This window comes from Chenopodium album, chromosome 11 (genome assembly GCF_948465745.1).
Source record: "Chenopodium album chromosome 11, dcCheAlbu1.1, whole genome shotgun sequence".
Taxonomy (NCBI): domain Eukaryota; kingdom Viridiplantae; phylum Streptophyta; class Magnoliopsida; order Caryophyllales; family Amaranthaceae; genus Chenopodium; species Chenopodium album.
Window position 1 is genome coordinate 56,091,380 of NC_137844.1, and position 23,931 is coordinate 56,115,310.

At 34.0% G+C, this 23,931-nt stretch overlaps 5 protein-coding genes across 5 annotated transcripts; 2 read left to right on the plus strand and 3 right to left on the minus strand.

Moving 5' to 3' along the window:
- Positions 1–1,192: 1,192 nt before the first annotated feature.
- Positions 1,193–5,844, plus strand: LOC145567840 (RGG repeats nuclear RNA binding protein A-like). The gene is made up of 7 exons (XM_081627245.1): positions 1,193–1,570; positions 2,908–3,214; positions 3,315–3,383; positions 3,465–3,591; positions 4,311–4,469; positions 4,655–4,711; positions 5,363–5,844. Exons 1-7 carry the CDS (start codon positions 1,396–1,398, stop codon positions 5,540–5,542), a joined length of 1,074 nt encoding a protein of 357 aa, XP_081483371.1. The 5' UTR covers positions 1,193–1,395; the 3' UTR covers positions 5,543–5,844.
- A 3,010-nt stretch (positions 5,845–8,854) lies between these two features.
- On the minus strand, positions 8,855–12,677 carry LOC145569325 (ras-related protein RABD2c-like). Its single transcript, XM_081628675.1, has 8 exons — positions 12,543–12,677; positions 11,280–11,352; positions 10,424–10,471; positions 10,278–10,325; positions 9,817–9,888; positions 9,571–9,726; positions 9,362–9,465; positions 8,855–9,164 (listed from the first exon to the last, which is right to left on the minus strand). Exons 1-8 carry the CDS (start codon positions 12,554–12,556, stop codon positions 9,071–9,073), a joined length of 609 nt encoding a protein of 202 aa, XP_081484801.1. The 5' UTR covers positions 12,557–12,677; the 3' UTR covers positions 8,855–9,070.
- A 1,322-nt stretch (positions 12,678–13,999) lies between these two features.
- Positions 14,000–16,012, plus strand: LOC145567843 (uncharacterized). The gene is made up of 2 exons (XM_081627248.1): positions 14,000–14,425; positions 15,542–16,012. Exons 1-2 carry the CDS (start codon positions 14,185–14,187, stop codon positions 15,706–15,708), a joined length of 408 nt encoding a protein of 135 aa, XP_081483374.1. The 5' UTR covers positions 14,000–14,184; the 3' UTR covers positions 15,709–16,012.
- A 74-nt stretch (positions 16,013–16,086) lies between these two features.
- Positions 16,087–18,587, minus strand: LOC145567841 (monooxygenase 3-like). The gene is made up of 6 exons (XM_081627246.1): positions 18,252–18,587; positions 17,775–17,921; positions 17,359–17,424; positions 17,069–17,234; positions 16,737–16,965; positions 16,087–16,605 (listed from the first exon to the last, which is right to left on the minus strand). Exons 1-6 carry the CDS (start codon positions 18,485–18,487, stop codon positions 16,100–16,102), a joined length of 1,350 nt encoding a protein of 449 aa, XP_081483372.1. The 5' UTR covers positions 18,488–18,587; the 3' UTR covers positions 16,087–16,099.
- A 136-nt stretch (positions 18,588–18,723) lies between these two features.
- LOC145567842 (WPP domain-interacting protein 2-like) lies at positions 18,724–22,953 on the minus strand. The gene is made up of 3 exons (XM_081627247.1): positions 22,757–22,953; positions 22,479–22,575; positions 18,724–19,803 (listed from the first exon to the last, which is right to left on the minus strand). The coding sequence occupies exons 2-3, from the start codon at positions 22,564–22,566 to the stop codon at positions 19,103–19,105; spliced, it is 789 nt and encodes a 262-aa protein (XP_081483373.1). The 5' UTR covers positions 22,567–22,575; positions 22,757–22,953; the 3' UTR covers positions 18,724–19,102.
- Positions 22,954–23,931: the final 978 nt, after the last annotated feature.

A 23,931-nucleotide genomic window follows, 5' to 3' on the forward strand; every position in this document is an offset into this window, starting at 1 on the left:
GTAATTCATAAAGAATTCCATTTGATTAGGAACACTTGTTATCGTTATTGTTATTATTACTATTACTCTTAGCTTCATCTTTTAAGTATTAAATTGAATTTTTTTCCCACTATTCACTTTACCTAATTTGAATTTTTGACCAATTAATCAATGATAGTGATCATACATTCATACACATGAAACAATACAATCTTGTGTATAAAGTACTATTAGAATTGTCTAACGAAAATATTATTAAAATTCAATTGTTATACTTTTATAGTTATTGATAATTATAATATATTGTTGGTCAAATTTCTACATCAACATAGACAAAGATTGACCCGACCCGAACTTGACCCGATAATTGGACCTGAAGACTGATTCAACCCGAATTGCCCTGACCCGAACTTGACCTAACCCAAAGTGTTGATCCGATACCTGACCCAACCCAAATTACCATTGACCCAAAACTCGAATTGACCCAACCATGCCCGAACCCACCCCGAATTTTGATTGACCCTGAAATTGACTCGACCCGAAAAACCCATTTGCCAGGTAATATTGATTGACCCGAAATTGACCCGACTCATAACCGACCCGAACGACCTGTTTTCCAGGTCTATTAGTTGTAGTTGTAATGTAAAAGCTTTCAATATTCAATTTTCAAAATTATTAAATATGATAGCTTCTCAAAAAAAAAAAAAAAATCCTTGCATTAGGCGGGAAATTTTTTATTGTGAGAGTGATATGTAGACAAAGATGACATCAACAATATTTTGTTTTAGTAATAGTTAATAGATTTTAGAAAAAGTATGTATCGTATGTAGTATATTTTTAATATGTAATTAATTAATACTTTTGATGAGGTCAATAATTCATTATACGGATAGAAAAATCTCATTCATCATAATTGTGTATAGGAGCAGGCTAAATTAGTTATATATATATATTTTTTGAAAACTAAACTAGTTATAATTAATAAACAATATAATAATTTTAATTAATTTTTTTTAATTATTATAAAAAATCAAACAACCCATCAAAAGGATTATTAAGAATAAAATTACCAAAAATAGCTTTTTTTAACAGTATTAAAAGATTGTATGATAATCAAGCTTACAGTGAGGCCAATCACAGCATAACATCCCATTCGATAGTAGGGTTTTTAAGATGAGGTTCAACCATCAGCCCCCATTTCCCTGCCGCTATACTTAGGGTTTTTCTCTCTCTACTCTCTCACTTTCTCTCTCTATCACTCACTCCCTAATACTCACTCAATTGGCTCTTCTTCCCCAATTTTGTACTCATTTCCATGGATTCTTTATCCTTAAACTAGGGTTTCTCTTCAATTTTTCTGGGTTTAATTTAATTCTGAGAGGTTAGGGTTTTTCCGAGGGTTTTTCAAGTGAGAAAATGGCAACAACAAACCCCTTCAATTTGTTGGATGATGATGCCGAGGATCCCGCCCTCCTCATTGCTGCGCAGGAGCAGAAGGCTGTTGCCGTCGATAAGAAGGCTCCGGCTGCTGCCGCACCCGCTGCTAAGCCCGCCAAACTTCCGTCCAAGCCTCTTCCTCCTACTCAAGCTGGTTATTTTCTCTCTCCTCCATTTTTTTTTATTAAACTGATTAATCTGGCTTTTTTTTTTTTTAATTAGTATTTGGATGATAAATGAATGTAAAGTTTGATTTTTTTTAATTTTAATTTCATCTTGTTTATTGGAGTTTCATTGAGCTTTTCTCTGTTGCTCATTTTTGATAAATATTGATTGATTGAACTGCTTTTGTTGGTAAATGAATGCTGTTATATTGGTATTTTTTCGGTATGAATTTTTTTTTTTTTAATAAAAAAGTTAGTTTTTAAAATTGGTATCATTTAGGTTTGGCTGAAAATTACTATAGAACAATCGAAATGGCTTTTTTTTGTTAAATCATTATGTATTGATTTTAATTTTTTTGTTTTGTGTTTCTTTTATATTTGTCAATAGTAGTTTAGTTGACTATAGTATTTGTCCCTCTGGTAGATGAAACTTCCTAAATAAGGCTATAACTAATGTAAGTTGTATAGGATTTAGTAATTTCGATGTTACCTTTTTGGCTTTTTATTTTTAGCCGATTTAGCTTGAAATCAGTTACGAGTAGATTATTGTTTCGAACATAGCACTTGTGAATAGGTATATTTCATTATTTTGGTGCTGGTGGCTCTACCATGAATTTAAAGTTTTTGTGTTGACCATTGTTCCAATCAGACCCGAAAATTTAGAAATCAATCAGAGACTTGTATGTTGATAATGTCCGTATCTGCCATTTGAATCTTTCTCCAATAATTTGGGTTTTTTCCATTGTTGGATTTGGCGTAGTTTAATTCTCTGAAACTCATTCCTAGCCAGTGGCTTTATGCTTAAGAACAGAAATTTATTATCACTGCCTGAACCGTATTTTGCTTTTCTAATAATGTTAGATTCCCTTCCAATCAGAACATGACTAATCTGATCATCTGAAGTTTTATTTCCCAACTTTGGTGGTTAGTTTGTTAATGATGTTAATTATGTTATATGACAGTGTTTTGCTTTCCTAATAATGTTAATTATTTTCCCCAAGATTTCCCAAGTTTTCCTATTTTCGATGATTTATTCAATCTATTCATGATTTACAGATTGAACTTGCAGTGAGAATAATAAGCAATTGGTTACATTATGTTATGTAAATATTGATAGCATCAGTTGTGTCTCATTCTCTCAATTTATTGAATGGTAGTTTAGACATGATTTAGTGGATGAATAGGAGGTATTCTTTGAAACCTTTACTATAATGGATTATTAATTTGCAAGTCCCACAAGCTCCATACCTTTTGATGCATCATTTAGGTTAGCAGCATTCTAGTCTTACTGCTAAATTGCTGATGAGTATATATTGAATGTTTACAGTGAGAGAAGCAAGGAATGAAGGTGGTCGTGGTGGAGGTGGCCGTGGTGGTCGTGGTGGTGGTGGGCGTGGACGTGGTCCAGGTGGAGCTAACAGGGATTTTGCCAATAATGATGAAGCATTTGCTAATGAAAATGGAGCTTCAATGGCATACAAGGAGGAAAGAGGGCATACTGAAAGACGTGGAGGGTATGTTGGTCCTCGTGGTGTTTACCGTGGAGGGCGCCGTGGAGGATTTGGCAATGGAGAAATTTCTGAAGGAGAACGACCCAGGAGGACATTTGAGCGCCGTAGTGGCACTGGTCGTGGGTGAGTTATACTGTTCCAATAGCTATTATTGTTTGTGTGCTATGTCAATTTAAGAGTGATTGAATATCACATATTCACATCAATTGATTCTCTTGAGCAGAGGCGGTGACATTAAACGTGAGGGTGCTGGTCGCGGAAACTGGGGAACTCCTACTGATGAAATTGCTCCGTGAGTGAAAATACTCTTTATGTTTATCAATAAATGTAATACTCTTTCAGGCAAACATGCTAATTTAAAACTCTATTTTAGGGAGACTGAGGAACCTGCTGTGGAAAATGAGGCAGCTGCAGCTGAGAAGCCGGCAGGAGAAGAAGTTGTTGATGCTGAGAAGGAGAATCCAGAAAAGGAGGCTGAAGAAGTTGAGCCTGAAGAAAAGGTGGGTTTTATTATAATTTTCTATTTCCTCTTAATTGCTACAGATTTCTGCTGGCATATAAATACCTGAACTATTATTTTAGTCACCATGAGATTTCCTTACAAGTTATTCAACTGCCAAAATAATGCTAATGTCCTTGATTTTATGCTTGGGCCTGATTAGGTCTAGAAATTTCACGGAATTGAGTGCAACATGTACTATATTTGGCAGGCTATGCAAATCTTGAACTTATTACTACTTAAAGATCCATTTTCATATACATGCGTCACAAAATTATGTTAGAACTTTAATGGTTCAATTGAATATAATGTAGGATGGTTTTTGTTTATTCTGCCTTGTAATTGCTAATCTAACGAGTCTTTCAAGTTGAAGTTCAGAAAGTTAACTGTTCTGTTAATCTGAAGGATTTATTCAATTCTGGCAACATTTCTTGGGTTATTGTGAAATGACTGAAAATACTATTTTACAGAAGAGTTATTTGCTTTTGAAATAGACAAATAATTTGGAAGTTTTCCTGTATGTTAAAAGTTACTGTAAAATTGATGTTTGACTAAATTTTTTATTTATTTTTTGGTGGTTTGTATTAGTGACTGCACTTTGACAAGTAGTTTTGGCCTAGCTCTCATATATTTAATCTATTGGAAATTTTTTTTTCTTCATATTTCCATATAAACATGGGCCAATATTTTGTACTTATGTGGGTGTTTTATCATTGTCAGCAAATGACACTTGAGGAGTATGAGAAGGTCTTGGAGGAGAAGAGGAAGGCTTTGCTAGCATTGAAGGCTGAGGAAAGGAAGGTTGATGTGGACAAGGAATTTGAATCTATGCAGTTGGTTTCAAAGAAGAAAATTGATGACGAGGTCTTCATAAAATTGGTAAGCTCCCTCTTATCATGGTTACTGATTATTTACGAAGAGGAATTTTGGAATATAAATTTCCTTCCAAACTACGACCAATTTCGACTTCACTCATTTAAGCAGTTTTCATTTCAAGGTTATTATTTTGAAGTGTGTCCTATATGCTATACCATAACCAATATAATATGTTTTCTTGTCATCAGGGCTCTGACAAGGACAAGAGAAAAGATGCTGCCGAGAAAGAAGAAAGGGCTAAGAAGGTATCTGTCTCTTTATTGCTTAGTATATGTTTTAAGTGAATCTTACAAATATTACACCTGAACATTTTACTTGTGCAGCCGATTACATCGAAGTCTAGTTTTACCCAGGATATTTTGTTAACTTTTGCTCTGTGAATGAGGAAAAAAAACCTTGGTTTACCTTTTGACCCCGATGGAAGTTGTCTTTTCTGTTCTCTTGTTTATCAAAGTTGCCTTATTAGTTTTTTCCCTTTTTTACATTTATGTTGTCAATCTTCCTTTAGTTCATTTCCCTGGTGTTTGTTCTTTTTTTGCGGCTCCCTGTTTCTGATTGATTTGTAGATTTTTGGGTTGCAGTGGGTAGCTATATAACCTGCTGTAAAGCCATAATTGCTGGGTTATGATTTACAAATTTTTTTAGAGGTTTGGGATAAATGTTGCTCGTGGGTTCTTTTTGTCCAATATAAATTCTGTAGTAGTCTGCAAGTCCATATTTTTTGAAGGAAAAATTATCAATTTAGGTATCTAACTAAGAATTTTAGCCAGTCGAGTTGTTGAAATGAAATGTAACTGAAGGTTGAAGTACAGTAGTATCAAGTTATATTAATATTCTTGTGTAATTGTGTTGAATGTGTTTTCTTTTGTTTGTTTGTTTGTTTTTTTTTTTTACAGTCTGTGAGCATTAATGAATTTCTGAAGCCTGCCGAAGGTGGTGACTCATACTATAGGCGTGGTGGAAGAGGAAGAGGCCGTGGTGGTAGGGGTGGCAATGGAGGAGGATATGGCATGAATCATGCTTCTGCTCCTAAAATTGAAGATCCCAACCAGTTCCCATCCTTGGGTGGAAACTGAGATTTTGTCCACCGCTGTCTTAGTTATTTTTTGCGCTCTTAAATTTGAGACTTATTTATGATGTTCAGAAGCTCAATAGTTGCAAAAAGATTTGACAGGAATAATTGTGTTTTTTCCTGTATTAAGAGTGTAAATCCCGTAGATTTGTCACCTTGCAAATTTTTCTTTGTTGTCTGTTGTGTCTTCATCTTTTTCCAAATCATTAGGTTGGATAGCAAGAGTGTAACTTTGGTCTTAGTTTTGAACTTCAATTTTGGAATCTATGAATGGCTGGTAGGTAGTACTGCTGGAAAGTTTCAACTGTTTTTTGGGAAGATATGTTCAGATGCCGATGTAGATTTAGTTTGTGAAGCCAAAGTCTAATGATCTAATTGTTACATCTTGTTCTAGGTTGTTTAGTGCATAAACTAAACATTTGGTGTGTTTAAAGTTCTCACGGTAGTTCGAAAACATGCGTGGCTGACAATTCATATCAGCACTAAAGAGCGTTTGACAATTTGCAATTTGAACTGCTGAACTAATTGCTTAAACTTGATTAGTTTGACTGATAATAGTTTGGCAATTTTGCAAGGTGAATTGGTTTTCTAGATCTGATTATGTACACTTGAATGGAATACAATGACTTAACTCAATCTTCACCAAGTAACCCATGTGTTGTGAGTAGGCTTGATTCATTCTTTACTCGGCATAATCTACACAACTAACTGCTTGGTATGCCAATATCTATCACTAATGAGAAATTGTTGAGGAAATTGTAAACGAGCTCATAATTTCAAGATTAGAAAAATTTGCAAATTGCAGTCATTTAAAACTTGTATTTTGTAAATTGCAACCATTTAAAAAAGAAATTGCAAATTGCAGCCTAAAAGTTGTTACAAATTGTAAATTGCAGCCCAATTTAATTTTTTTCATCGGTTTGCGTGTCGAAAAATGTTCGGTTAAGGTTTTAGCGGCCATTGTAGCTCTTAAGGATCCGAATTGAGTTTGGAATTGGGAAAAAAATAACGTAAGTGCCTCGTTTTGCGTAACAAAAATGTATCGATTTGTAGACAACTATTTTTCTTTGTAAAAACGAGACACATTAGTCTTTTGCCAATTTCTAGCTCAATTTGGGTCCATTAGGGCTAAAATGGCCGCGAAAACCTTAACCGAACATTTTTCGACACGAAAACCTATGGAAAAATTGAATTGGGTTGCAATTTACAATTTATAATAACTTTTGGGCTGTAATTTGCAATTTTTTAAAAAATGGCTGCAATTTACTAAATACAAGTTTTAAATTGATGTAATTTGCAAATTTTCCTCAAGATTATATTGTTATATTCAGCTGGTGTTGTTGAAAGCATTTGATTCAATTTTGATAAATGCATTTGACTTTTTTTTTTCCGTAAAAATGTTAGGTACTAGTGATTTGACGCACACATTGTAAAAATCATTGGATGATCTTCATACTTCTACGCCCAATAGAAGAGGAACAGAGTAAACATAAAATACGGTCCCTAAATTTTGCTAAAAGTTTGATTTTGATCCCTCAACCACCAATGACTCATCAATTGTGGTGGCTAGTACAATGAGTCAGCAAAAATTTAGGGACTTTGCCTTATTTTATTGCTGATTAGACCATAGTTTAGAGACTTCTAATGCTGACTGGACCAAAGTTTAAGGACTTTGCTCCTTTTTTTTTTTTTTTTTTTTTTTTAGTTTTTTTCAATTTCTTCTAAATATGTTAATTAACCATATATACTCTTAATTAATCTAATACTATTATTTCCCTTCAAAAAAGAACCTAATACTATTATTTTATTTCTCTATCTAATATCGAATTTATTTAATTTCCCACATTAATTTTAATAACTTTATGTTTTTCTCTCCTCAAATTCTTACCTTCCCCATTTTTAAAGCTCCACCACCCTACATATCCAACCCACTTCCACCAGCATCACCCTCTTCCACCGAAAAGAATCTAAACCCCCACCAAAACCACCAAATTTCCCATTGTACTACTCCCACTAAAATCACCCAAAACCCAGTCACTCCCTACGAAAACCACCAAAACCCCCACCAACACTATCAACGAACCACCAACATTGCTGCCATAAAAAACGAAACACCAAAACCATCAACACCCTAACCGAAAATCACCAAAACCTCTATCACTCTCACCAAAACCATCACCACTCGCATTGAGATTGACCAATACCCCCACCACTCTCGGCGAAAACCACCTACAGCGCCACCACTCTCACCGAAAACCACGCACCACCTCTAGATCTTCAAGCCTTTAACTTACCAATGCATCCAGATCTATAACCTATAAAATTATAAGTATATATTATATTATCCAAACTTCAAGGTGGTGGTCGTCTCGTGAACTTGATATGGGTTAATCCTTTATTTATTTATTTTTCTTAAATTCAAAACTAATTGTTTTCGATTTGATTTTTTTTTTTCAATTTGACTAGCATTTCTAGATTTGTTGGAAATTTTGATTTTTTTTTTTTATTAGTTTTAAGATAGCTGTGGTGTAATGATGGTGATGGTGGTGGTTTATGTAGTGGCGGTGGATGTCATGTGGTGGTGGAGGTTACTATTGTGGTTTTATTTTTGGGGCAAAGCGAAGACCGAAGCGCGTCGTTTTATTTTTGTGGTATTTTATTACACCACATGTCTTGATGAGTCTCTAAACTTTTCCCTTAAAAAGTATCTAATGCCAAGGTCTTTAAACTTTCACCATTCTTAATATAAAATGACATGTCATATGGATAAAGTCCATAAACTTTCCCTTTCATTTGACAACTCAGCAATTTAGTCCCTAAACTTTGCTTAGTCATCAATTTTTTCACCGGAATAAGTGTTTAGTGGTTGTGAAGGGACCAAAATCAGACTTTTGAAAGTTGAGGGATCTAAATCAAACTTATACTAAAGTTTAGGGACCGTATTTGTTCTTTACTCAACAGGAACACTAATCTAATCGACCTAAAAATTTATAGTACTTCATACTGTATTTAATTAAGCTTTTGGAGGGTACTATGTTGATCGTTATAGACTTTGACCTGGGTACTGGTAGAGGTTTTCGGGCTTTGGTTAAGTGTTATTTCCCGATGAAAAAAGATAATATTACCCAGTGATGCTCGCAACATCTACAGCGAATATGGGTTTAACATACCCCCATGATCAACATCATGCCTTGTATTAGGGCTTACATTGTGTGTGCTGAGGGTGGGGGAGAGGATGGTTAGGTCTCAGACCCTAAGTCGGGCTGAAAACTAAAATCCAGGCAGAGCACCAACTTAGATAGCATTGCAACCTTGCTAAAACTTCTTTGTGAGACAAAAAGGACTATAGTTTCAAATACTGTACATATATGCTTGCTAAACAGAAACAATTGCGGAGTAAAGATAAAACACTAGTGAACCAGCTGAAGCAAAATGTGTATATTCTCAGCAAGATTGCGTTCATAGAAAACTATGTTTACAACAATAGAACTACTGAATAACCATTTAAAAATGAGACCATAATGATGCCACTTCATGATGAGCAGCAGCCAGCCTTCTGATTCAATGGCTGTCCTTTAAGTTGAACAGTCGGCGCCTTAGCATTCATAGCAGGTTGGCTAGCCATCCTGCAGTTGCAAACCAAAATTTTAGATAGAGTTGTAAACCTAAAACATTATACTGTAAACAAAACCACAGTTGTCTCTGTAAGGAATTAAGCTAGTCTCATCTGTAGCGACATTTCTCAATTCTAAATCCCATATGTAAAAGTTTATAACTACACTACAAGTTCAATGTCCAAAGACGAAGATATGATTTAATTTACCTATTCTTGATTGAACCAGTCATAGCCATAAAAGCTTGTTCCACATTGGTGGCACTCTTTGCACTGGTTTCCATAAAGGGGATCCCAATTTCATCTGCAAACGCCTGTATAAACGCAAGCATAAGTTTAGAACTAGAGGGGGAAAATAAAGAACCAAATAGAAGATAAGCATAAATAACGTAGATGAAAATTCAAGTTGAATCACTCACCTTACCCATCTCATAGGAGACAACTTTATTCGCTGTTAAGTCGCACTTGTTTCCAACTAGAAGTTTGTTTACATTATCACTTGCATAACGATCAATCTCATTGAGCCATTGCTTCACGTTGTCAAAGCTCTCTTGGTCAGTCACATCATAAACCACCTGCAGATAAGCAAGCAGCTATTATTCTACAATGAACAGTATAAAAATGAAAATATATTCAATACAATGAACAGTATTTATTCTACTCACAATAATCCCATGAGCCCCCCGGTAGTAGCTGCTGGTGATTGTTCTGAAACGTTCTTGTCCTGCAGTATCCCACTGAACAATAACAAACCGTGTAAATGGAAAGTACTTCCAAAAGATTTACACCACATTGGCGTAAATAAATGAATCGACTTTTAGTGGTTTTAAATACAACTCTCAATTACAAAAGTCTCTATGATATTCACAAACAATCCCTTCTCTGACTCAGATATATGTCTTTCCTGCTTAACATGTATATGTGTTGAAAAGGAATAACCAACATTCATCCACTTTTTATTTACACTGTCATTTTAAATTGATAAGGATTGATTCGAAATGTTATAAACATGACATTAAGTCCATGATTGGCCCTGCTGGCACTGTTTCTCTTTCAGCCTAATTTGTATCTGTGGCTTTGGAATCAGCTTTAAGAATCTAAACTATTGAGGTCATAAAATACTTACAATCTGGAGCTTGACACTCTTCCCATCTTGTTCAACAGTGCGGATTTTCTGTAGATAAATCATGGTCATTAAATTAGATACTACTTAAACCATCCCCATTTGTTGGAGGGGACGGATTGAATAGCAAGTTAGAGCCATAAACTTACGAAGTCAACTCCAATGGTGCTGATGTAGCTCTCAAGATAGGCATCATCCTGTTATCATAAAACATCTTATGTCAGGCACATGTAATTAGGTAATGTTCAAGGAGCCAACACACCACAGTACCACACACAACGAGTAATGGAAGTGTTTAGAGGAGCAAGATAGCAAAATTATTCTCATGAATTGCTTTATTAACTTTACTCAAATCATGAAAGATTATTGAGAAAATCTTAGAATTCAAAATCAAATAAAACAAAAGGGAGAAGCAGACTTAACTTAAAAATCACACATACATAAGCGTCTACATACAGAGATGAAAATGCTAAAAGGTGACAAATAAAGCTAATAAACTCACTTGCAACTGTTTCTACAAGAATCAGCAATTCAGCCCTAGCTCAGCATAGATTATGTCCAGTTCACCACATAACAGACTAATCTTCTTTGCAGATAAGCTATAGCACTCAAGCATATTGCCTAAAAGACTATACACTTAACGTTTGGGAAGGCAATCACCAACAAAAACAACTATAGAGTCACCGAGGGCACCATAATCTTAGGCCTTCCAAAACTCAATTACACTTAGAATGAGCCCCATTTTTTAAATCCAACTCTCTGGAAAAAGTAGTTATATACTATAAATCACTAAAATTAATGCAAAAGCTCTAGCCAATCTAAATTCAGAAGTCATCCATACTAAATGAATCAGAATGTAGAAATTCTGTAAAAGAGGAATTCTGTAACCAATTTGTTGAAGCTAAGTAATGATATCATCCACACAAAGTCAAGTGAAGGAGCCACCGAGCCATGCAAATGATTTAAGAACAAAAAGAAAAGAATTTTAAGGTTCGGAAAACTCACAGCAAACCTCAACAGAAGACAAGACTTGCCAACACCAGAATCTCCAATGAGCAAAAGTTTGAACAAGTAATCACTGCATAAATTTATGAAGTAAATTCATCAACTGACTTTATTAATTTCAAATAAAGGATTCTTAATCTCAGTACTCTTCAAATAAAATTATGAAGTATATTAAAGCATCATTATAACAATAGTTAAATTGTTTTAAAAGGAAATATTCAAAGAAACCAGAATGACGGGAAATGTAGGACAGCACAAAACATGAAAAAGGAAAGTTCTTCGTCATACAACTTAATACGACTTTCAGTTGTTCTAACCTTAATAACAAACCTATGATATGTACAAATATAAGTTCGCAAAATCCATTATTACAACAATTTTCCTTAACGCATCCAAAAGCTTTGGCAAGCTATTAAGCTATCAAAAGGATCACTCATGTTCGCGTTTCCCCATAGGTCACACTTCCTAATTTTGATATAATTCATTTAAATTGCTGGTTTCATATATGATAATGGCAGCCAAGTTGATGCCTGCTAGCACATCCCAAATCAACATTGACAGTATAGAAACGAAGCTTATCCCCACATATTACATTATAACATATCAACATACCCCGTCATATTCTGAATTTCTGACATTAATAAGTCTAATAAGGGGAATGATTTTAATTTTTAACAATTGACAAAATAGATCAACATTCAAGATCATTAAAAAAAAATTGAAATCATCCAGAGTAGAATGCGACCGCCACACACAGGCCGCAAAATTAATAAAATTGCTTCTCATATAATTGCATTACATTGAAATGATTCAGCCATTACTCCTCTTAAATTATTACTGTATATTTGTATCACATTTGAATCAGCATACTACCTTAGCAGGATTACATATCTATAATTCTGCTACTAACACATGAAGAAAAGAGAATTCTAATCCAGAAACCTAAACCTAAAAATATGAAGCATTCAACACTTAGATATATTTATCACATTTTGCCAATTAAAAAAAAAAAAAAATCAAAATTCATCAAAGATCAATGCTTTAATGAATCAATTAATCCATAAATAAATAAAAACTACTAAAATCATATAATCAGATCAAATATACCGAATGCATGTAAAAAATTTGCAGTCAATTTCAAACTAGATCTGTATAAAAGATAATCAAACGAATTATAAAGTAACAACATCAAATTATGAATTGATCGAAACATAATTCAAAAATTAAATAAAATGTAAGCTAAAATTGACAAATTAAACTTACTATTCAGAATTCATGACTGAAATTAATGGAGAACACCACCTGTTTTTTGATCAAATAATTAAAAATAATCAAAGAAAAATGGAGAGAGAAAATGAAAGTGGTTCAAAGTTTTAAATTGAACCGAAAGTGTCGGCCTTTTATATATGGGGTAAGAAGGAGAAGCGTTAATTTATGACGTCGGAACTGCGGCGAGGAGTCGCCACGTGTCATAGATCGTGGTTAAAAATTGTTTGATAAATTTGTGATTTTATTTATTGGGTCAATTTTTTTGGAGGGAAATTGGGATCTCCACCCAATCATGAATTTCTTGTATAAGCAATTCTTCTTCCTTTTGTTGTTTTTGGTTATTTTGTATTGGAAATAAAAAAGTGTAAAATTATTTTCTTGATTAAAGTATGCAAGAAAAATTATAAATGTTAAAAATTAATTTGTGGGCTAATAGGTTAAATTATATATTCAAATGTGAATTAGTGGTAAGAAGTTGCTTTGTTTACATGACTATAATATTATGATATCAAATTCCCATTCAAGTGTCACTAATAATATGGAGTATTAAAAAAAAATTATAGGTTAAATGTGCACATTGTGCACTTATATACATCATGAAGTGTGGAATGAATGATGCATGATGCTTGTAGCTACATTGATGCCCTTTACTCTCCAACATGTAAAATCATATCATGAACTATTGGGTGAGTTTTTTTCGCCGTGAATCCACCTATCCAATATACATTCGTATAGAATTTCAAAAAATAAAATATTCAATATCATAAAGTATAATTATCACAATAAAATCAAGTTAATCGGTACATTAAATTATTTAAAGGGTTAAGATTATTAGAGAACTAAAGGTTCTTGTCATCTCTATTTCCCTCCCCAAAATCTCTAACTTACTTCATTCCCTTGCCACCCTCTTCCCCTTTTCTCTCTATACTTCTTCTATATAATTTTCCTAATATCTAAAATCCCAAATCATAAAATATGTTAATTTTTGATGAATTAAACTCATTATCAATCATATCATTTAATCAAATTAAGTTTACCATATCATTAAATCAATAATAATCTCATTCTTGAGACTAGCTACAGAGAACATGGTTAATAAAACTTTTATAACTCTAGGATCCTTACATCCCACCTCATTTTCTAATTTCAGCAAATTACTTTGAAAAGGAAATATAAATGATGTAGTTAGGTTATTATTTCGGAGTAAAAAAAAATGTAAAAGAAAGATAATGAGATTAATAATTTATTAAAAAATAATAAATGTGAGATGAAAGAAATAATAAAAAATAAAGTAATGTAATTTACCCTGTATATATAATTTTTTTTTCTTCAAAATACGAGTAGACAATTAACAAATCACGATCGCATGTGATAAATGTAACAAATGTAATGCAACACGGAGGAAGTACGGAGTATAAAAAATATGAAGGGCCAAGATTCGAGAACGTAAGGTTTCCTTCCAATCCCCATTTCCCTCCCCAAAATCCCCATCTCTCTTCTTTCCCCCGCCACCCCTCTTTCCCTTTTTCTCTCCTTTCATCCTCTCTTCACAAAACCTTCATCAAACTCCATAAATCTCTCAACAAAAACCAAATCAAATTCACAAAATCATAGACAAAATCAATCAACCAAAAAAATGCATAGATCATCGAGCAATACAAGAGTAGCAGATGAATATTACAGAAATTCATCTTCTCCATTACCAATCGATGGTGATGCAAATGGGAACACCAATGCAAATCTTCCAGTTTATAATCCTGGATCTCATCCCGCTAAGAAGGAGAAATCTCGCCTTAGATCCGCTGAAAATGCCATTCATCTTATTCCTCTTGTTCTTCTTCTCTGTGCTGTAATCCTTTGGTTTTTCTCCAACCCAGGTTTGAATTTTGTTTTTCTTATATCTTGAATATAAATTTATGTCCTGTTTTTATGTCTTATACAAATTGCCCTGTTAATTTTATCATCTGGGTTTTGTTGGTATTCTTATGTTAATCATGAATTCTGATCGTTATGTTATTAGATGGAATAATTTAGTTTATTTGGAATTAAATTTATTTTGAAGGTGAGGTATTTTTTGTTGTTTAGTGTAGAGTCCATTTGCTTATGAAAGTGGGTTTATGATTGTAATATATGATATGGGAAGAAATGTTATGAGCTCATGGAGATATGGGAAGAAATGTTGCCTAATTTTTAGTTGGTTTATTCCAGACACGAGGTCGAATCAATCAAATCCCGTCTATATCACTGTCTTTTACGGCTTGCACTAAAAATTAGAAATCATGTTATTATACACGAATAATGGGTGTTTATGAGTATATTTTTGTATGCTACGGTGCATGAATTATTAGTTCAATGATTTGTGTCCTTGTTAGGAACTAAAACCAATATACCCTTGTTGTTTTGGGATTTCTTATCATTGTTGTTTATTTAGGAGTTAAAGATAATCTCTTTTCTTTTTTATTTCTTTTTTTTTTGTGAGTGTGTGTTTTTGTGTATATAGAGTTACGAACAATGGGCAATGATGTAGATATGATTTGATTAGAGGTTGTTTAGTTGTAGAACTAATAAAAATCATTATTAGTTAGACAAAGTTTTCTTTTTTTTTTTTTTTTTTTTTTTTTTTTTTTTTTTTTTTTTTCATTTTCATCTTTTGAAAAGAATGTTGCAATAGTTATAAAATGAATCCATGAACCCTTTAAAACAGTAATTGTATGTTCAATCTTCTCAATGTTGGGTGTGATAAACACTACAGCCAGTTAGATGTTGTTACCATGTCACTTCAATTGTTTTTGGTAATGCATCCTTGTAAGCTACTTGATCTTCAAGGACTGAGGAATACTTATGATTCATTTCATTGCTACCTGTTCCATTCACGTTGACATGATTCGTTTGGGAACAGTAATACCCTCCAATTTGAGTGTAATCGTGATGGTTTTCCCCTCTAACCCATTTCCTTGTGCCAAATGATCACTGGTTTTTCTCTAAAATTTCAGTTGAGGTTATAAGTAACAAGCCTGGTTCGGTTGCTGCAAGAATTGAAGGTTTGCAGGCTGCTGGGGCTGTTGGCATTGATGGCACTCAGAACACTGTGCACTTGGAGCTTGAAGAACATGATTTGTTGCACCAGCATCGGACAATTGATAAGAATCACTCGAACTGAATTCAGACGGATAAAGCTGTTGCGCTCTTTTCACTCGTGGAGATCTATAGAACCAACTGAAGCCCTGTTTGGTTGAGGCAAGCTTCCATCCTTTTGAATTCTTCGACCAGAAGGATAGTTTAGAGAGATGCAGAGTAGAATCAAATATTTTTAGGTGAGTTTTTGTGATTAGCTACTCTTCCTAATATTGCAGCTGAGAGTGTAGGCTATATACATATGTAGGTGGAAGATTAAATGTATAAATTTATGGTAAAGACAGCTTTATTAATTTTTATAGCTCGTATAATATTTATATTATTGTCGACTTCTGAGTCTTGCACATTGAGTTATGACTATATGTCTATCTCTTCCCCCACAAAAACCACTCCGATTCTGTTTAACAATGTCACAATTACAGAGGTTCACTAGCAAAATTTGTATGCTCCAGCAGAGGTCCTATCTGGACTACCTTGGGTATAACAATGCTATTTCTCACTGCACAAACTGCAGGATTCTCCCACTGGAGGAGGTTGCCAACAAGATTTGCTCGTATGGTTAAGGGAAAGACACGAGGCCACCTCTCATCTCCATATGATTTCATTGCATCTTCAATAGATCCTTGTCCATGATTTATTGCTCTAGAGAGCTTCTTTGCCAAGACAATTGCATCCTCTAGGGCACAGCATCCACCTTGACCAAGATTGGGAGTCATCGGATGCCAGGCATCTCCGGCTAGCACAACTCCTCCTTTTGACACTGGGGGAGTCAGTGTGGGCCATAGCCACCGGTCCTCAAGGGCTGCTCGACTGATTGTCTCTTCAGGTGTAAGATCTATGGTGTCCAGCAGCTCAGAAGGCCAGTTGCTGACTAAATCGAGTGCTTGTCTCTTCACCTCTAGTGGATTGGAAATTTTTGGACCTGATAATTTTTTAAAACTTCGTGTTATAGATGGTTTTAGTGAAGACGAATGAATGAAGATATCCCGAGTCCCTATGAGAAAAATGTAAAGATGTAAGATATATAGCTCTATAGAATGTAATTTGCTGGACCTGGAGAGCTTCTGTTGAAGCAGATGAACCAATAAACTTTTGTTGGCGAAACAGGAACAAATCCAGCTCTCACTCCTCTTCCATAGATGTAACTCACTCGCGGTTGATGAGGCTGCCCTTCACTGTAAACTGCCAGCCCTCGAATGGCACAATGGCCAGCATACTTAGGCTCTGGAAAACCCATCCACTGTGCTATTTGAGACCGGATTCCATCACATCCTATTACAACCTAATGAAACATGATATCAGAGGTAGTTAGTGTTATGTGCTGTTACTCTGTTAGCCTTGATCCTTGACATATTATGAAGAAAACATCAGAAGATAGCTACAACCTTGGCTGATAATATAGCACCATTAGTTAACTCTAGCTGAGTTTCCCCTGTTCCCTGATTTGTTTCAATCTTAGCCAACTTTGACGAGAATTGCACAGAATTTGGGGGTAGTGCATCAGCAAGAGTTTGCAGAAGAACTCTCCTCTCTACTGCGCGTACCTCTTGACTACATTATGTTACAGAGTATGTCAAACTTAATAAATACTCCATATCAAACTGTATAGGCTGAAAGCTGAATTTGATTATATAAAGGATAATTCAAGTATGGCTCAAAATATGAATTACTTTACCTTGGATCCACGTCTTTGAACTCAAATGACCTGAGTTCTTTCCCTTCGTCTGTTTTTATAGACATCCTGTGCAGCTGATATCATGTACAAATTTAGTGGCAAAAAAAAAAAAAAGATAATACTAAGTACTCGTATGTAGTATTATTCAATCAAATAATTGCCATATCTAATTCTTTCAAGTGGCGATTTAGAAGGAAACATTCATGGATTCAATCACGATTTTCAATATTGCAAAATGGTCTTTAGGCCAAAGTACAGGGATTGATCAAACTCTTGCTTCATACTTCGTAGTACACTAGTACGACGTGTATATTATGTTTTAGATTAGTGATTAATGCGAAAACCTTAAAATTCGATCAACCCGAAATACAATGATAAAGATGATTGCATAATCATAAAGAATATGAAAGCATTACCCTTGAATTTGAACAAATTGGCTCCTAAGCTCATTTCCAACACCAAGAATATCCAGTACTTTCCACCCATTCTTAAAGAGGGTGAGTGATGTCCCCCCTTTTCTTAAGAAATCTGATTGCTCCAAAACTAATGATGGAATTCCAAGCCTTTAATAAAACAAAAGCAAAATTTCATTATCATACTATCCAATTTACAAATTAAAAGAACAATATTTCAACCCAAAAATTTAAGGTTGTATTAATCTTCTTATGTATGTACAAGCATTTCAGGCATGCAGACTGCTCGAAATTACATACTTAGTATTACATTGATGGTTTAATTTGAGCTAGTAACGTGATAACTGAAACAACTAAAACCAGTGTAGTATGTTCAGAATTAAACTAGTATTACATTAACAATATACTTTAAACTAGTAACGTGAGTACATGACAATTAAATTCGAACAGAGGTAATTCACACGGGGTGTCTAATAAAACCTGTGAAGGGCGAGAGCGGTGGCAAGACCAGCAATTCCAGCACCAACAATGACTATATCTTCATTCCGAGTATCAGAATTTGATTTAGATAAACAGAAGAATTTGTTTCCTTTTTGTGGTTTATATGGAATAAATTTGTTAGGTGAGCATGTTGATATTTGGTGATTAAGTGAAGTTGAAGAAGGTGGGAGAAATTTGTTGGCAAGAAGAAGAGATGATATAGTTTTTGATGACATTGTTTTTTTAGTGTTGCAGGGGAAGTTAACACAGTCAATTGCACAAAGGAGAGAGAAAAGAGGGTTGTGGGAACTGGGAAGATGGCCATAGAATGATGCCAACATTGAAGTAGTGGCTGAGAAATAAAGATGAAAAAACAATCTAAGGTCTTGTTTTTATTTTTTTATTGGAAAATCTAAGGTCTTGTTCTTTCCACATTAAATAAACAATATTGAAGAAAAATATAATTTAATTAGTTTGTTCTAATTTAAATTTTGATTTTCAAATAAATCAGTTACAGTATATAAATAAAATTATTCCCTTGTTAGTCAAGTAATAACAAAGTACAACCAGTAATACAGTGCATCAGTTGTTTTTAAGCAAAAGTTACAGATAATGTAAAACGCAATTACTAAAATAAAATTACATAGGAGTAATAAAGTACACGCTATGACGAATCTATCAAGATCCAACTTAATATAATTTTCTATATGTACTTTTTTTTAGACCTATAAATGAAAGTAAAACGAAAATAAAGGAAAATAATATTAATCATCAATCTTGATTTGAAATACAAGATGTGAAAGAAATTACTTAACTACATACCTCGTATATAGACTAGTGTGTAGTGTGTACTAAGTGGGTACAACCACAGCTGAATTGGGTACTAGTTGCATGAAAAACAATGCAAATACTAAGACCAACAAAACCAATTGCATAATAAGGCATTTTGTAAACTTAACTACCCGTTTCTGCATCTTCTGAATCTCTTCACCGCTCAAGATACCACTATACATTGCGTCTGACTTCTCAGCTTGCCGTTGTAGCATGACACCCTTGTTTGTCATTCTTGGAGACTGCGTTTGCTCCTTAGATAGAGAAATTTGCTCCCTCAAAAGCTTAAACTTATCTTCAACGAAAACACTCAAGTCCATGGAAGATCTTGCTATCACAACTGACTCAACTTCAGCTTCAAGTTTTTTCTTGAAGAGATCTTGCAGCTCGGCTTCAATGTCTATGCATCTTTTGTTTTGCTGCTTAATAGTGCTCCTTACATGTTCTTGAGGTGAATCCATACGTGTCATGGTTTCGAGTTCAGCAATTCTCAGTTCCTTCTGCTTTAGGCTACCTTCAGCTTCATTCAGCTGTCTTTCAAGTGTTGGGACAATCTTGCTCAAATAGGCATGATTAAACTCACTCCAACAACCATCAAAAGCATTTTCCATGTAAACTAAAGGATCAACAGACACAGAGGGGACAGAAACACCACTAGTCTTGTCGGAGTCATCAAACAACGAACAAATGCCCTTGCCTATCTCCTCAAACTTCTGAACTTCTGCAAAAATAAAATGCAGGCTATATATAAAATGTAGAAATTACTATAGTACCTCCAACAGATGCTGTGCAAGGCAGTTTGGCAATTAGGTCTAAAACAACTACCAAAAAAAAAAAAAAAAAAAAAAAAAAAAAAAAAAAAAAAAAACAGAGCCATGTTTCGCAATTAGCAGATCACACTTCTGGCAGGAGAACGTGAAATTGGAAACAGAAATTTAGAAACCAAGAATAAAACTAGGACAGAAACACAGAATCCAGTAAATCAATACTTCAAAGTTAAGATAGATATTTGTAACACGTGTACGAGATTATAAATCATCAGTGTTGACAGATTTCTCTGGCAAACTCCTGATTACGGAGTACTAAAAACTGCATCATAGATCTAATATTGATTTTAAAAGTCGCACAATCAAAAGGCTTCAAGTTAATGTCGTTGCATATGCTAAATCAAGTATGACCTGCACTATAGCATATTAATTATCTTCTAGTTACTAGTCCATGCACGCAGCCCTTATCATTTCTGTAATTGCTTTTAGAGTATTAGGTAATGTTGGAAGAAAAAGGCAAGAGCTCAAATTTTTTTGTAAAAAAATAAAAAAAAAATCCAAACTAGCGTACACAATTGGGTTTCAATTCTGAGAGTATTATCTACAGCTGAAAAATGAAACTAAAACAGCCGAGCAAGACATTGTAGAAAAACCTACTTATTGTTTTTGCTTGTCAGCTTATGTCTAGTTTAGCAAAAGGTTTTTTAGTTGGCTTAAGCATTTTAGCATATTAATGTGGTCAAACAACAACAGTATATTTTTGGCAACTTATTTGTTTATATGCTAGAAAACTGAAGAGTCGGCATTTCAGCCAAATGAAAAAGCTTATTGGAATTTTGAAGTAGATTTCCCTCTTAGTTGTAGTGTGATTATCAATTTATCATAAATGCAATAATTGTTTAGCTCAAAAGCAAGACATATGTATTCTAACTGCTAGCAGCCAATTTTACCAAATATCTTTATGAGCAACTAACACTATCAACTTATCAAGTCAATACATACAGCTAATACTACAAGCTTGTCAAACAAGCCAAGCAAAACCTATGAGTTGATTCTTAGATGATTGCCAGAAAAAAGGCCTTATATACATAACTATGAATGAAAGTTTTAATCCAAAGGATTTTTCCTTGCTGAACCTTAATAACAACGGGGTGTTCATTGCAACTTCTAAGTAAATAGGGAAGCATCATCAACAACAACAACAATCAACTTTACTCCACTTTCCCAAATAAACCCAATATCAAGATGAGACAAGGTGTTTGGGATGTATTCAGCTTCATCCTTGCCATATCATGAAGGTTATTTTCCTAGACCCTTGACCTAAAATGCAATTAACATGGGCTATTACCTCCATTCCTTTTTCATAGTTACAGTTACTGCTGTCACTTATTTCGGAGACTAGGAGAGAGATATTCAGTAGCAGGGGCGCAGGGCATGTGTAAGAAGTAGGAAAAGTAGGATCAAACTCCTATGTTCTAAAGTATTTCTTGTTGTTTATCTGTTACAATTAGAAATGTTGGCGAGTTTTTTTAGGAAAAGTAGAATATTCAGACAGAGGGATTCAAACCCTAAAGTCACTAAATCCCACAACAATTCATGCGGAATAGTAACATCTTTAAAAATTCAACAATTTCTTTCTAGGCAAACAAGCACCACAAGATCGCCATCACTGCGTTTTGGCAAAACAACTTCTTTGACCTACCAGAACCCAGAAATCGAATTAGAAACAACTCTTGAATGTTCGAACAGCACACCCTAGACTCCTTGATATCACCACAAAGAGTCTTCGCTAAAGATAGCTAACCAATTCATAGTAAAGGAAAACACGCAAACAAGACTCATTGGCAAGGAAAACATAAAACACACTCTACATAAACTTCATTGGCATAAACCTAGTAAACTTCAAATCTACTGGCAGTGTGTGACCAATTATTTTGCAGCTTAAGTTTAATATTAGCGGCATTGTCTGCCTTTTGCGCCTTACTTGATTTCCTATTAAAAGCCTAGATTCTTCATTTTTTTTTTTTTTTTTATTTGTACGAAGAGTGGAAGAGTGGGATCATGGAGAGCTAAAACGAGGTATAGGGAAACTGAAAATGACTTGGCTAGGAAGGGTATAAAGCAAATGGATTTGCATGAGGATGAGGTTTTGTATCATAGGGGAAGGAGGAGGAAGATTTTTGTGGATGACTATACGGAATAATCACTTCTGGTTCACATGTAGCTGACCCCAATCACGGGATTAAGGCTTTGATTGATTGATTGATAGGTTACTTTGTCTTAGACCAAATTAGAAGATAAGGAAGCTCAAGAAAGACACTACAGTTTTGTTCCAAATATTAAAATTGTGGCACAAGAACTTATGATTCCTAATGTGAAGCAAACAATCTCAAGAAAATGAAAATGTCGCGAATCCACCACCAACAAGGAAAACCTATGATTCCTAATGTGAAGCAAACAATCTGAATCTCCTCCAGGTAATTTTTCAATTCACATACTTTGTAATATCAGTAAGCCTAACATTGAAGCATGTTATTAATATTGATCCTAACATGTATACAGTCAAACAATAGAACAAAGATATTACATTACATTAGTAAAAATGTAGGTGTCCAGCAAGGCAGCAAACCTGTTTGGAGAGCAAGTTGGGCAGATTGGAGCAGCAAGATGGAGTCGACAACAGGATCCGGCAGGAGGGAGAAGAGCTCTAATTTCATAATTCAATCCTAACCATTGAAAGGATTGTGCAATACATTAGCATTTACCAACCAACTTTCATTCAATTATTATCACATAATTTTAGGGATATTAATTTGATTCAATTATCAAATTAGGTTCATAATCTTCAAATTTTCGAAATTAAACCCTAGATTGTGAAATTGATTACAAAAATAAACAACAGTTTACCTCAGAAGCTGCTTCAATGGGGGATACAAGTATTAGAAGGCTCTTCAATGGAGAATGCGCTTCATTGGAGAACGTCAAGTAATTTGAAATGAACATTAATAACATCAATTGATGAGTGATTTTGATATGCATTAACGCATTAAGAATTAGATTAGATTGTTATTTAACGCTTTGGGTTATTTTTAGCAAGATCTTCAACTTCTATTACCAAGGACAAAATATTAATTTCTCTTTCATCCTTTTATTTTTTTGAATAGTGCATTTTGTGTGAGTTTGGATACACCATCTCGATGGTTAAAAAAACAAAGGAATTCCTATAGGACTTATTAACCATTTAACCCCTATAATATTGATTGAGTTTCCTCTATAAGTATAACATTGATCAAATGAATAACCCTTATAACATCATATAACTCCTATAATACTAATGAAGTAACCTAATTCACATATAAAAATCTGTGTTTTTTGAACATTATTTTCATACACCAAATCTTATATCAATTGTATGTAATATAAAGAATTATTTTTGAGAATTTTTTATTAAAAAAAGGGAGAAATAATAAATTCAAAAAAAAAAAAGGCAAGACTTAAGAGTTAAATGACTCTATTTTCATCCTCCAATCAAACTTGAATTTGACTAATATTTATTTTTCGATTTATTATATTGGATGCTTTCAAAATATTAGATGTTTATCTTTTTTTTTTTTTAAGTGATAGAATGGGAGAATTGACAACCCTTGATCTAGAGATTTTGAAGCATATTTCTATAATTCTATGCCAATTTTTTTGTTTATCTCCGTGTTTGAAGAATATAACGAACATAAAAAGCCAAAAAGTTACATACCAATTTATCTATTGAGAGGAAAGAAATTGAATGTATGGAGTAATTTTTTTTCAAGAGTAAAAAGCCCAAGATAAAAATGACAAGTCTCAATCCGATTTGCCCCACTGAAATTTTAATGTGGTCCACCCTTTCCTTGACCCTTTAAGAATTTGTCCACCCCTCCCTAACTCGACCCATTACATACAATTCTATAAATAGTATTCATTAAAGTAGCATGTACTTGATAGAGTATAAAACATATTTCTGGGCCTCAACCATCAGCTTAAGCTTTTGGTTGAGATGGTCCGTTAACATGGTATCAGAGCCAACATGACATAGAGGTCATGGGTTC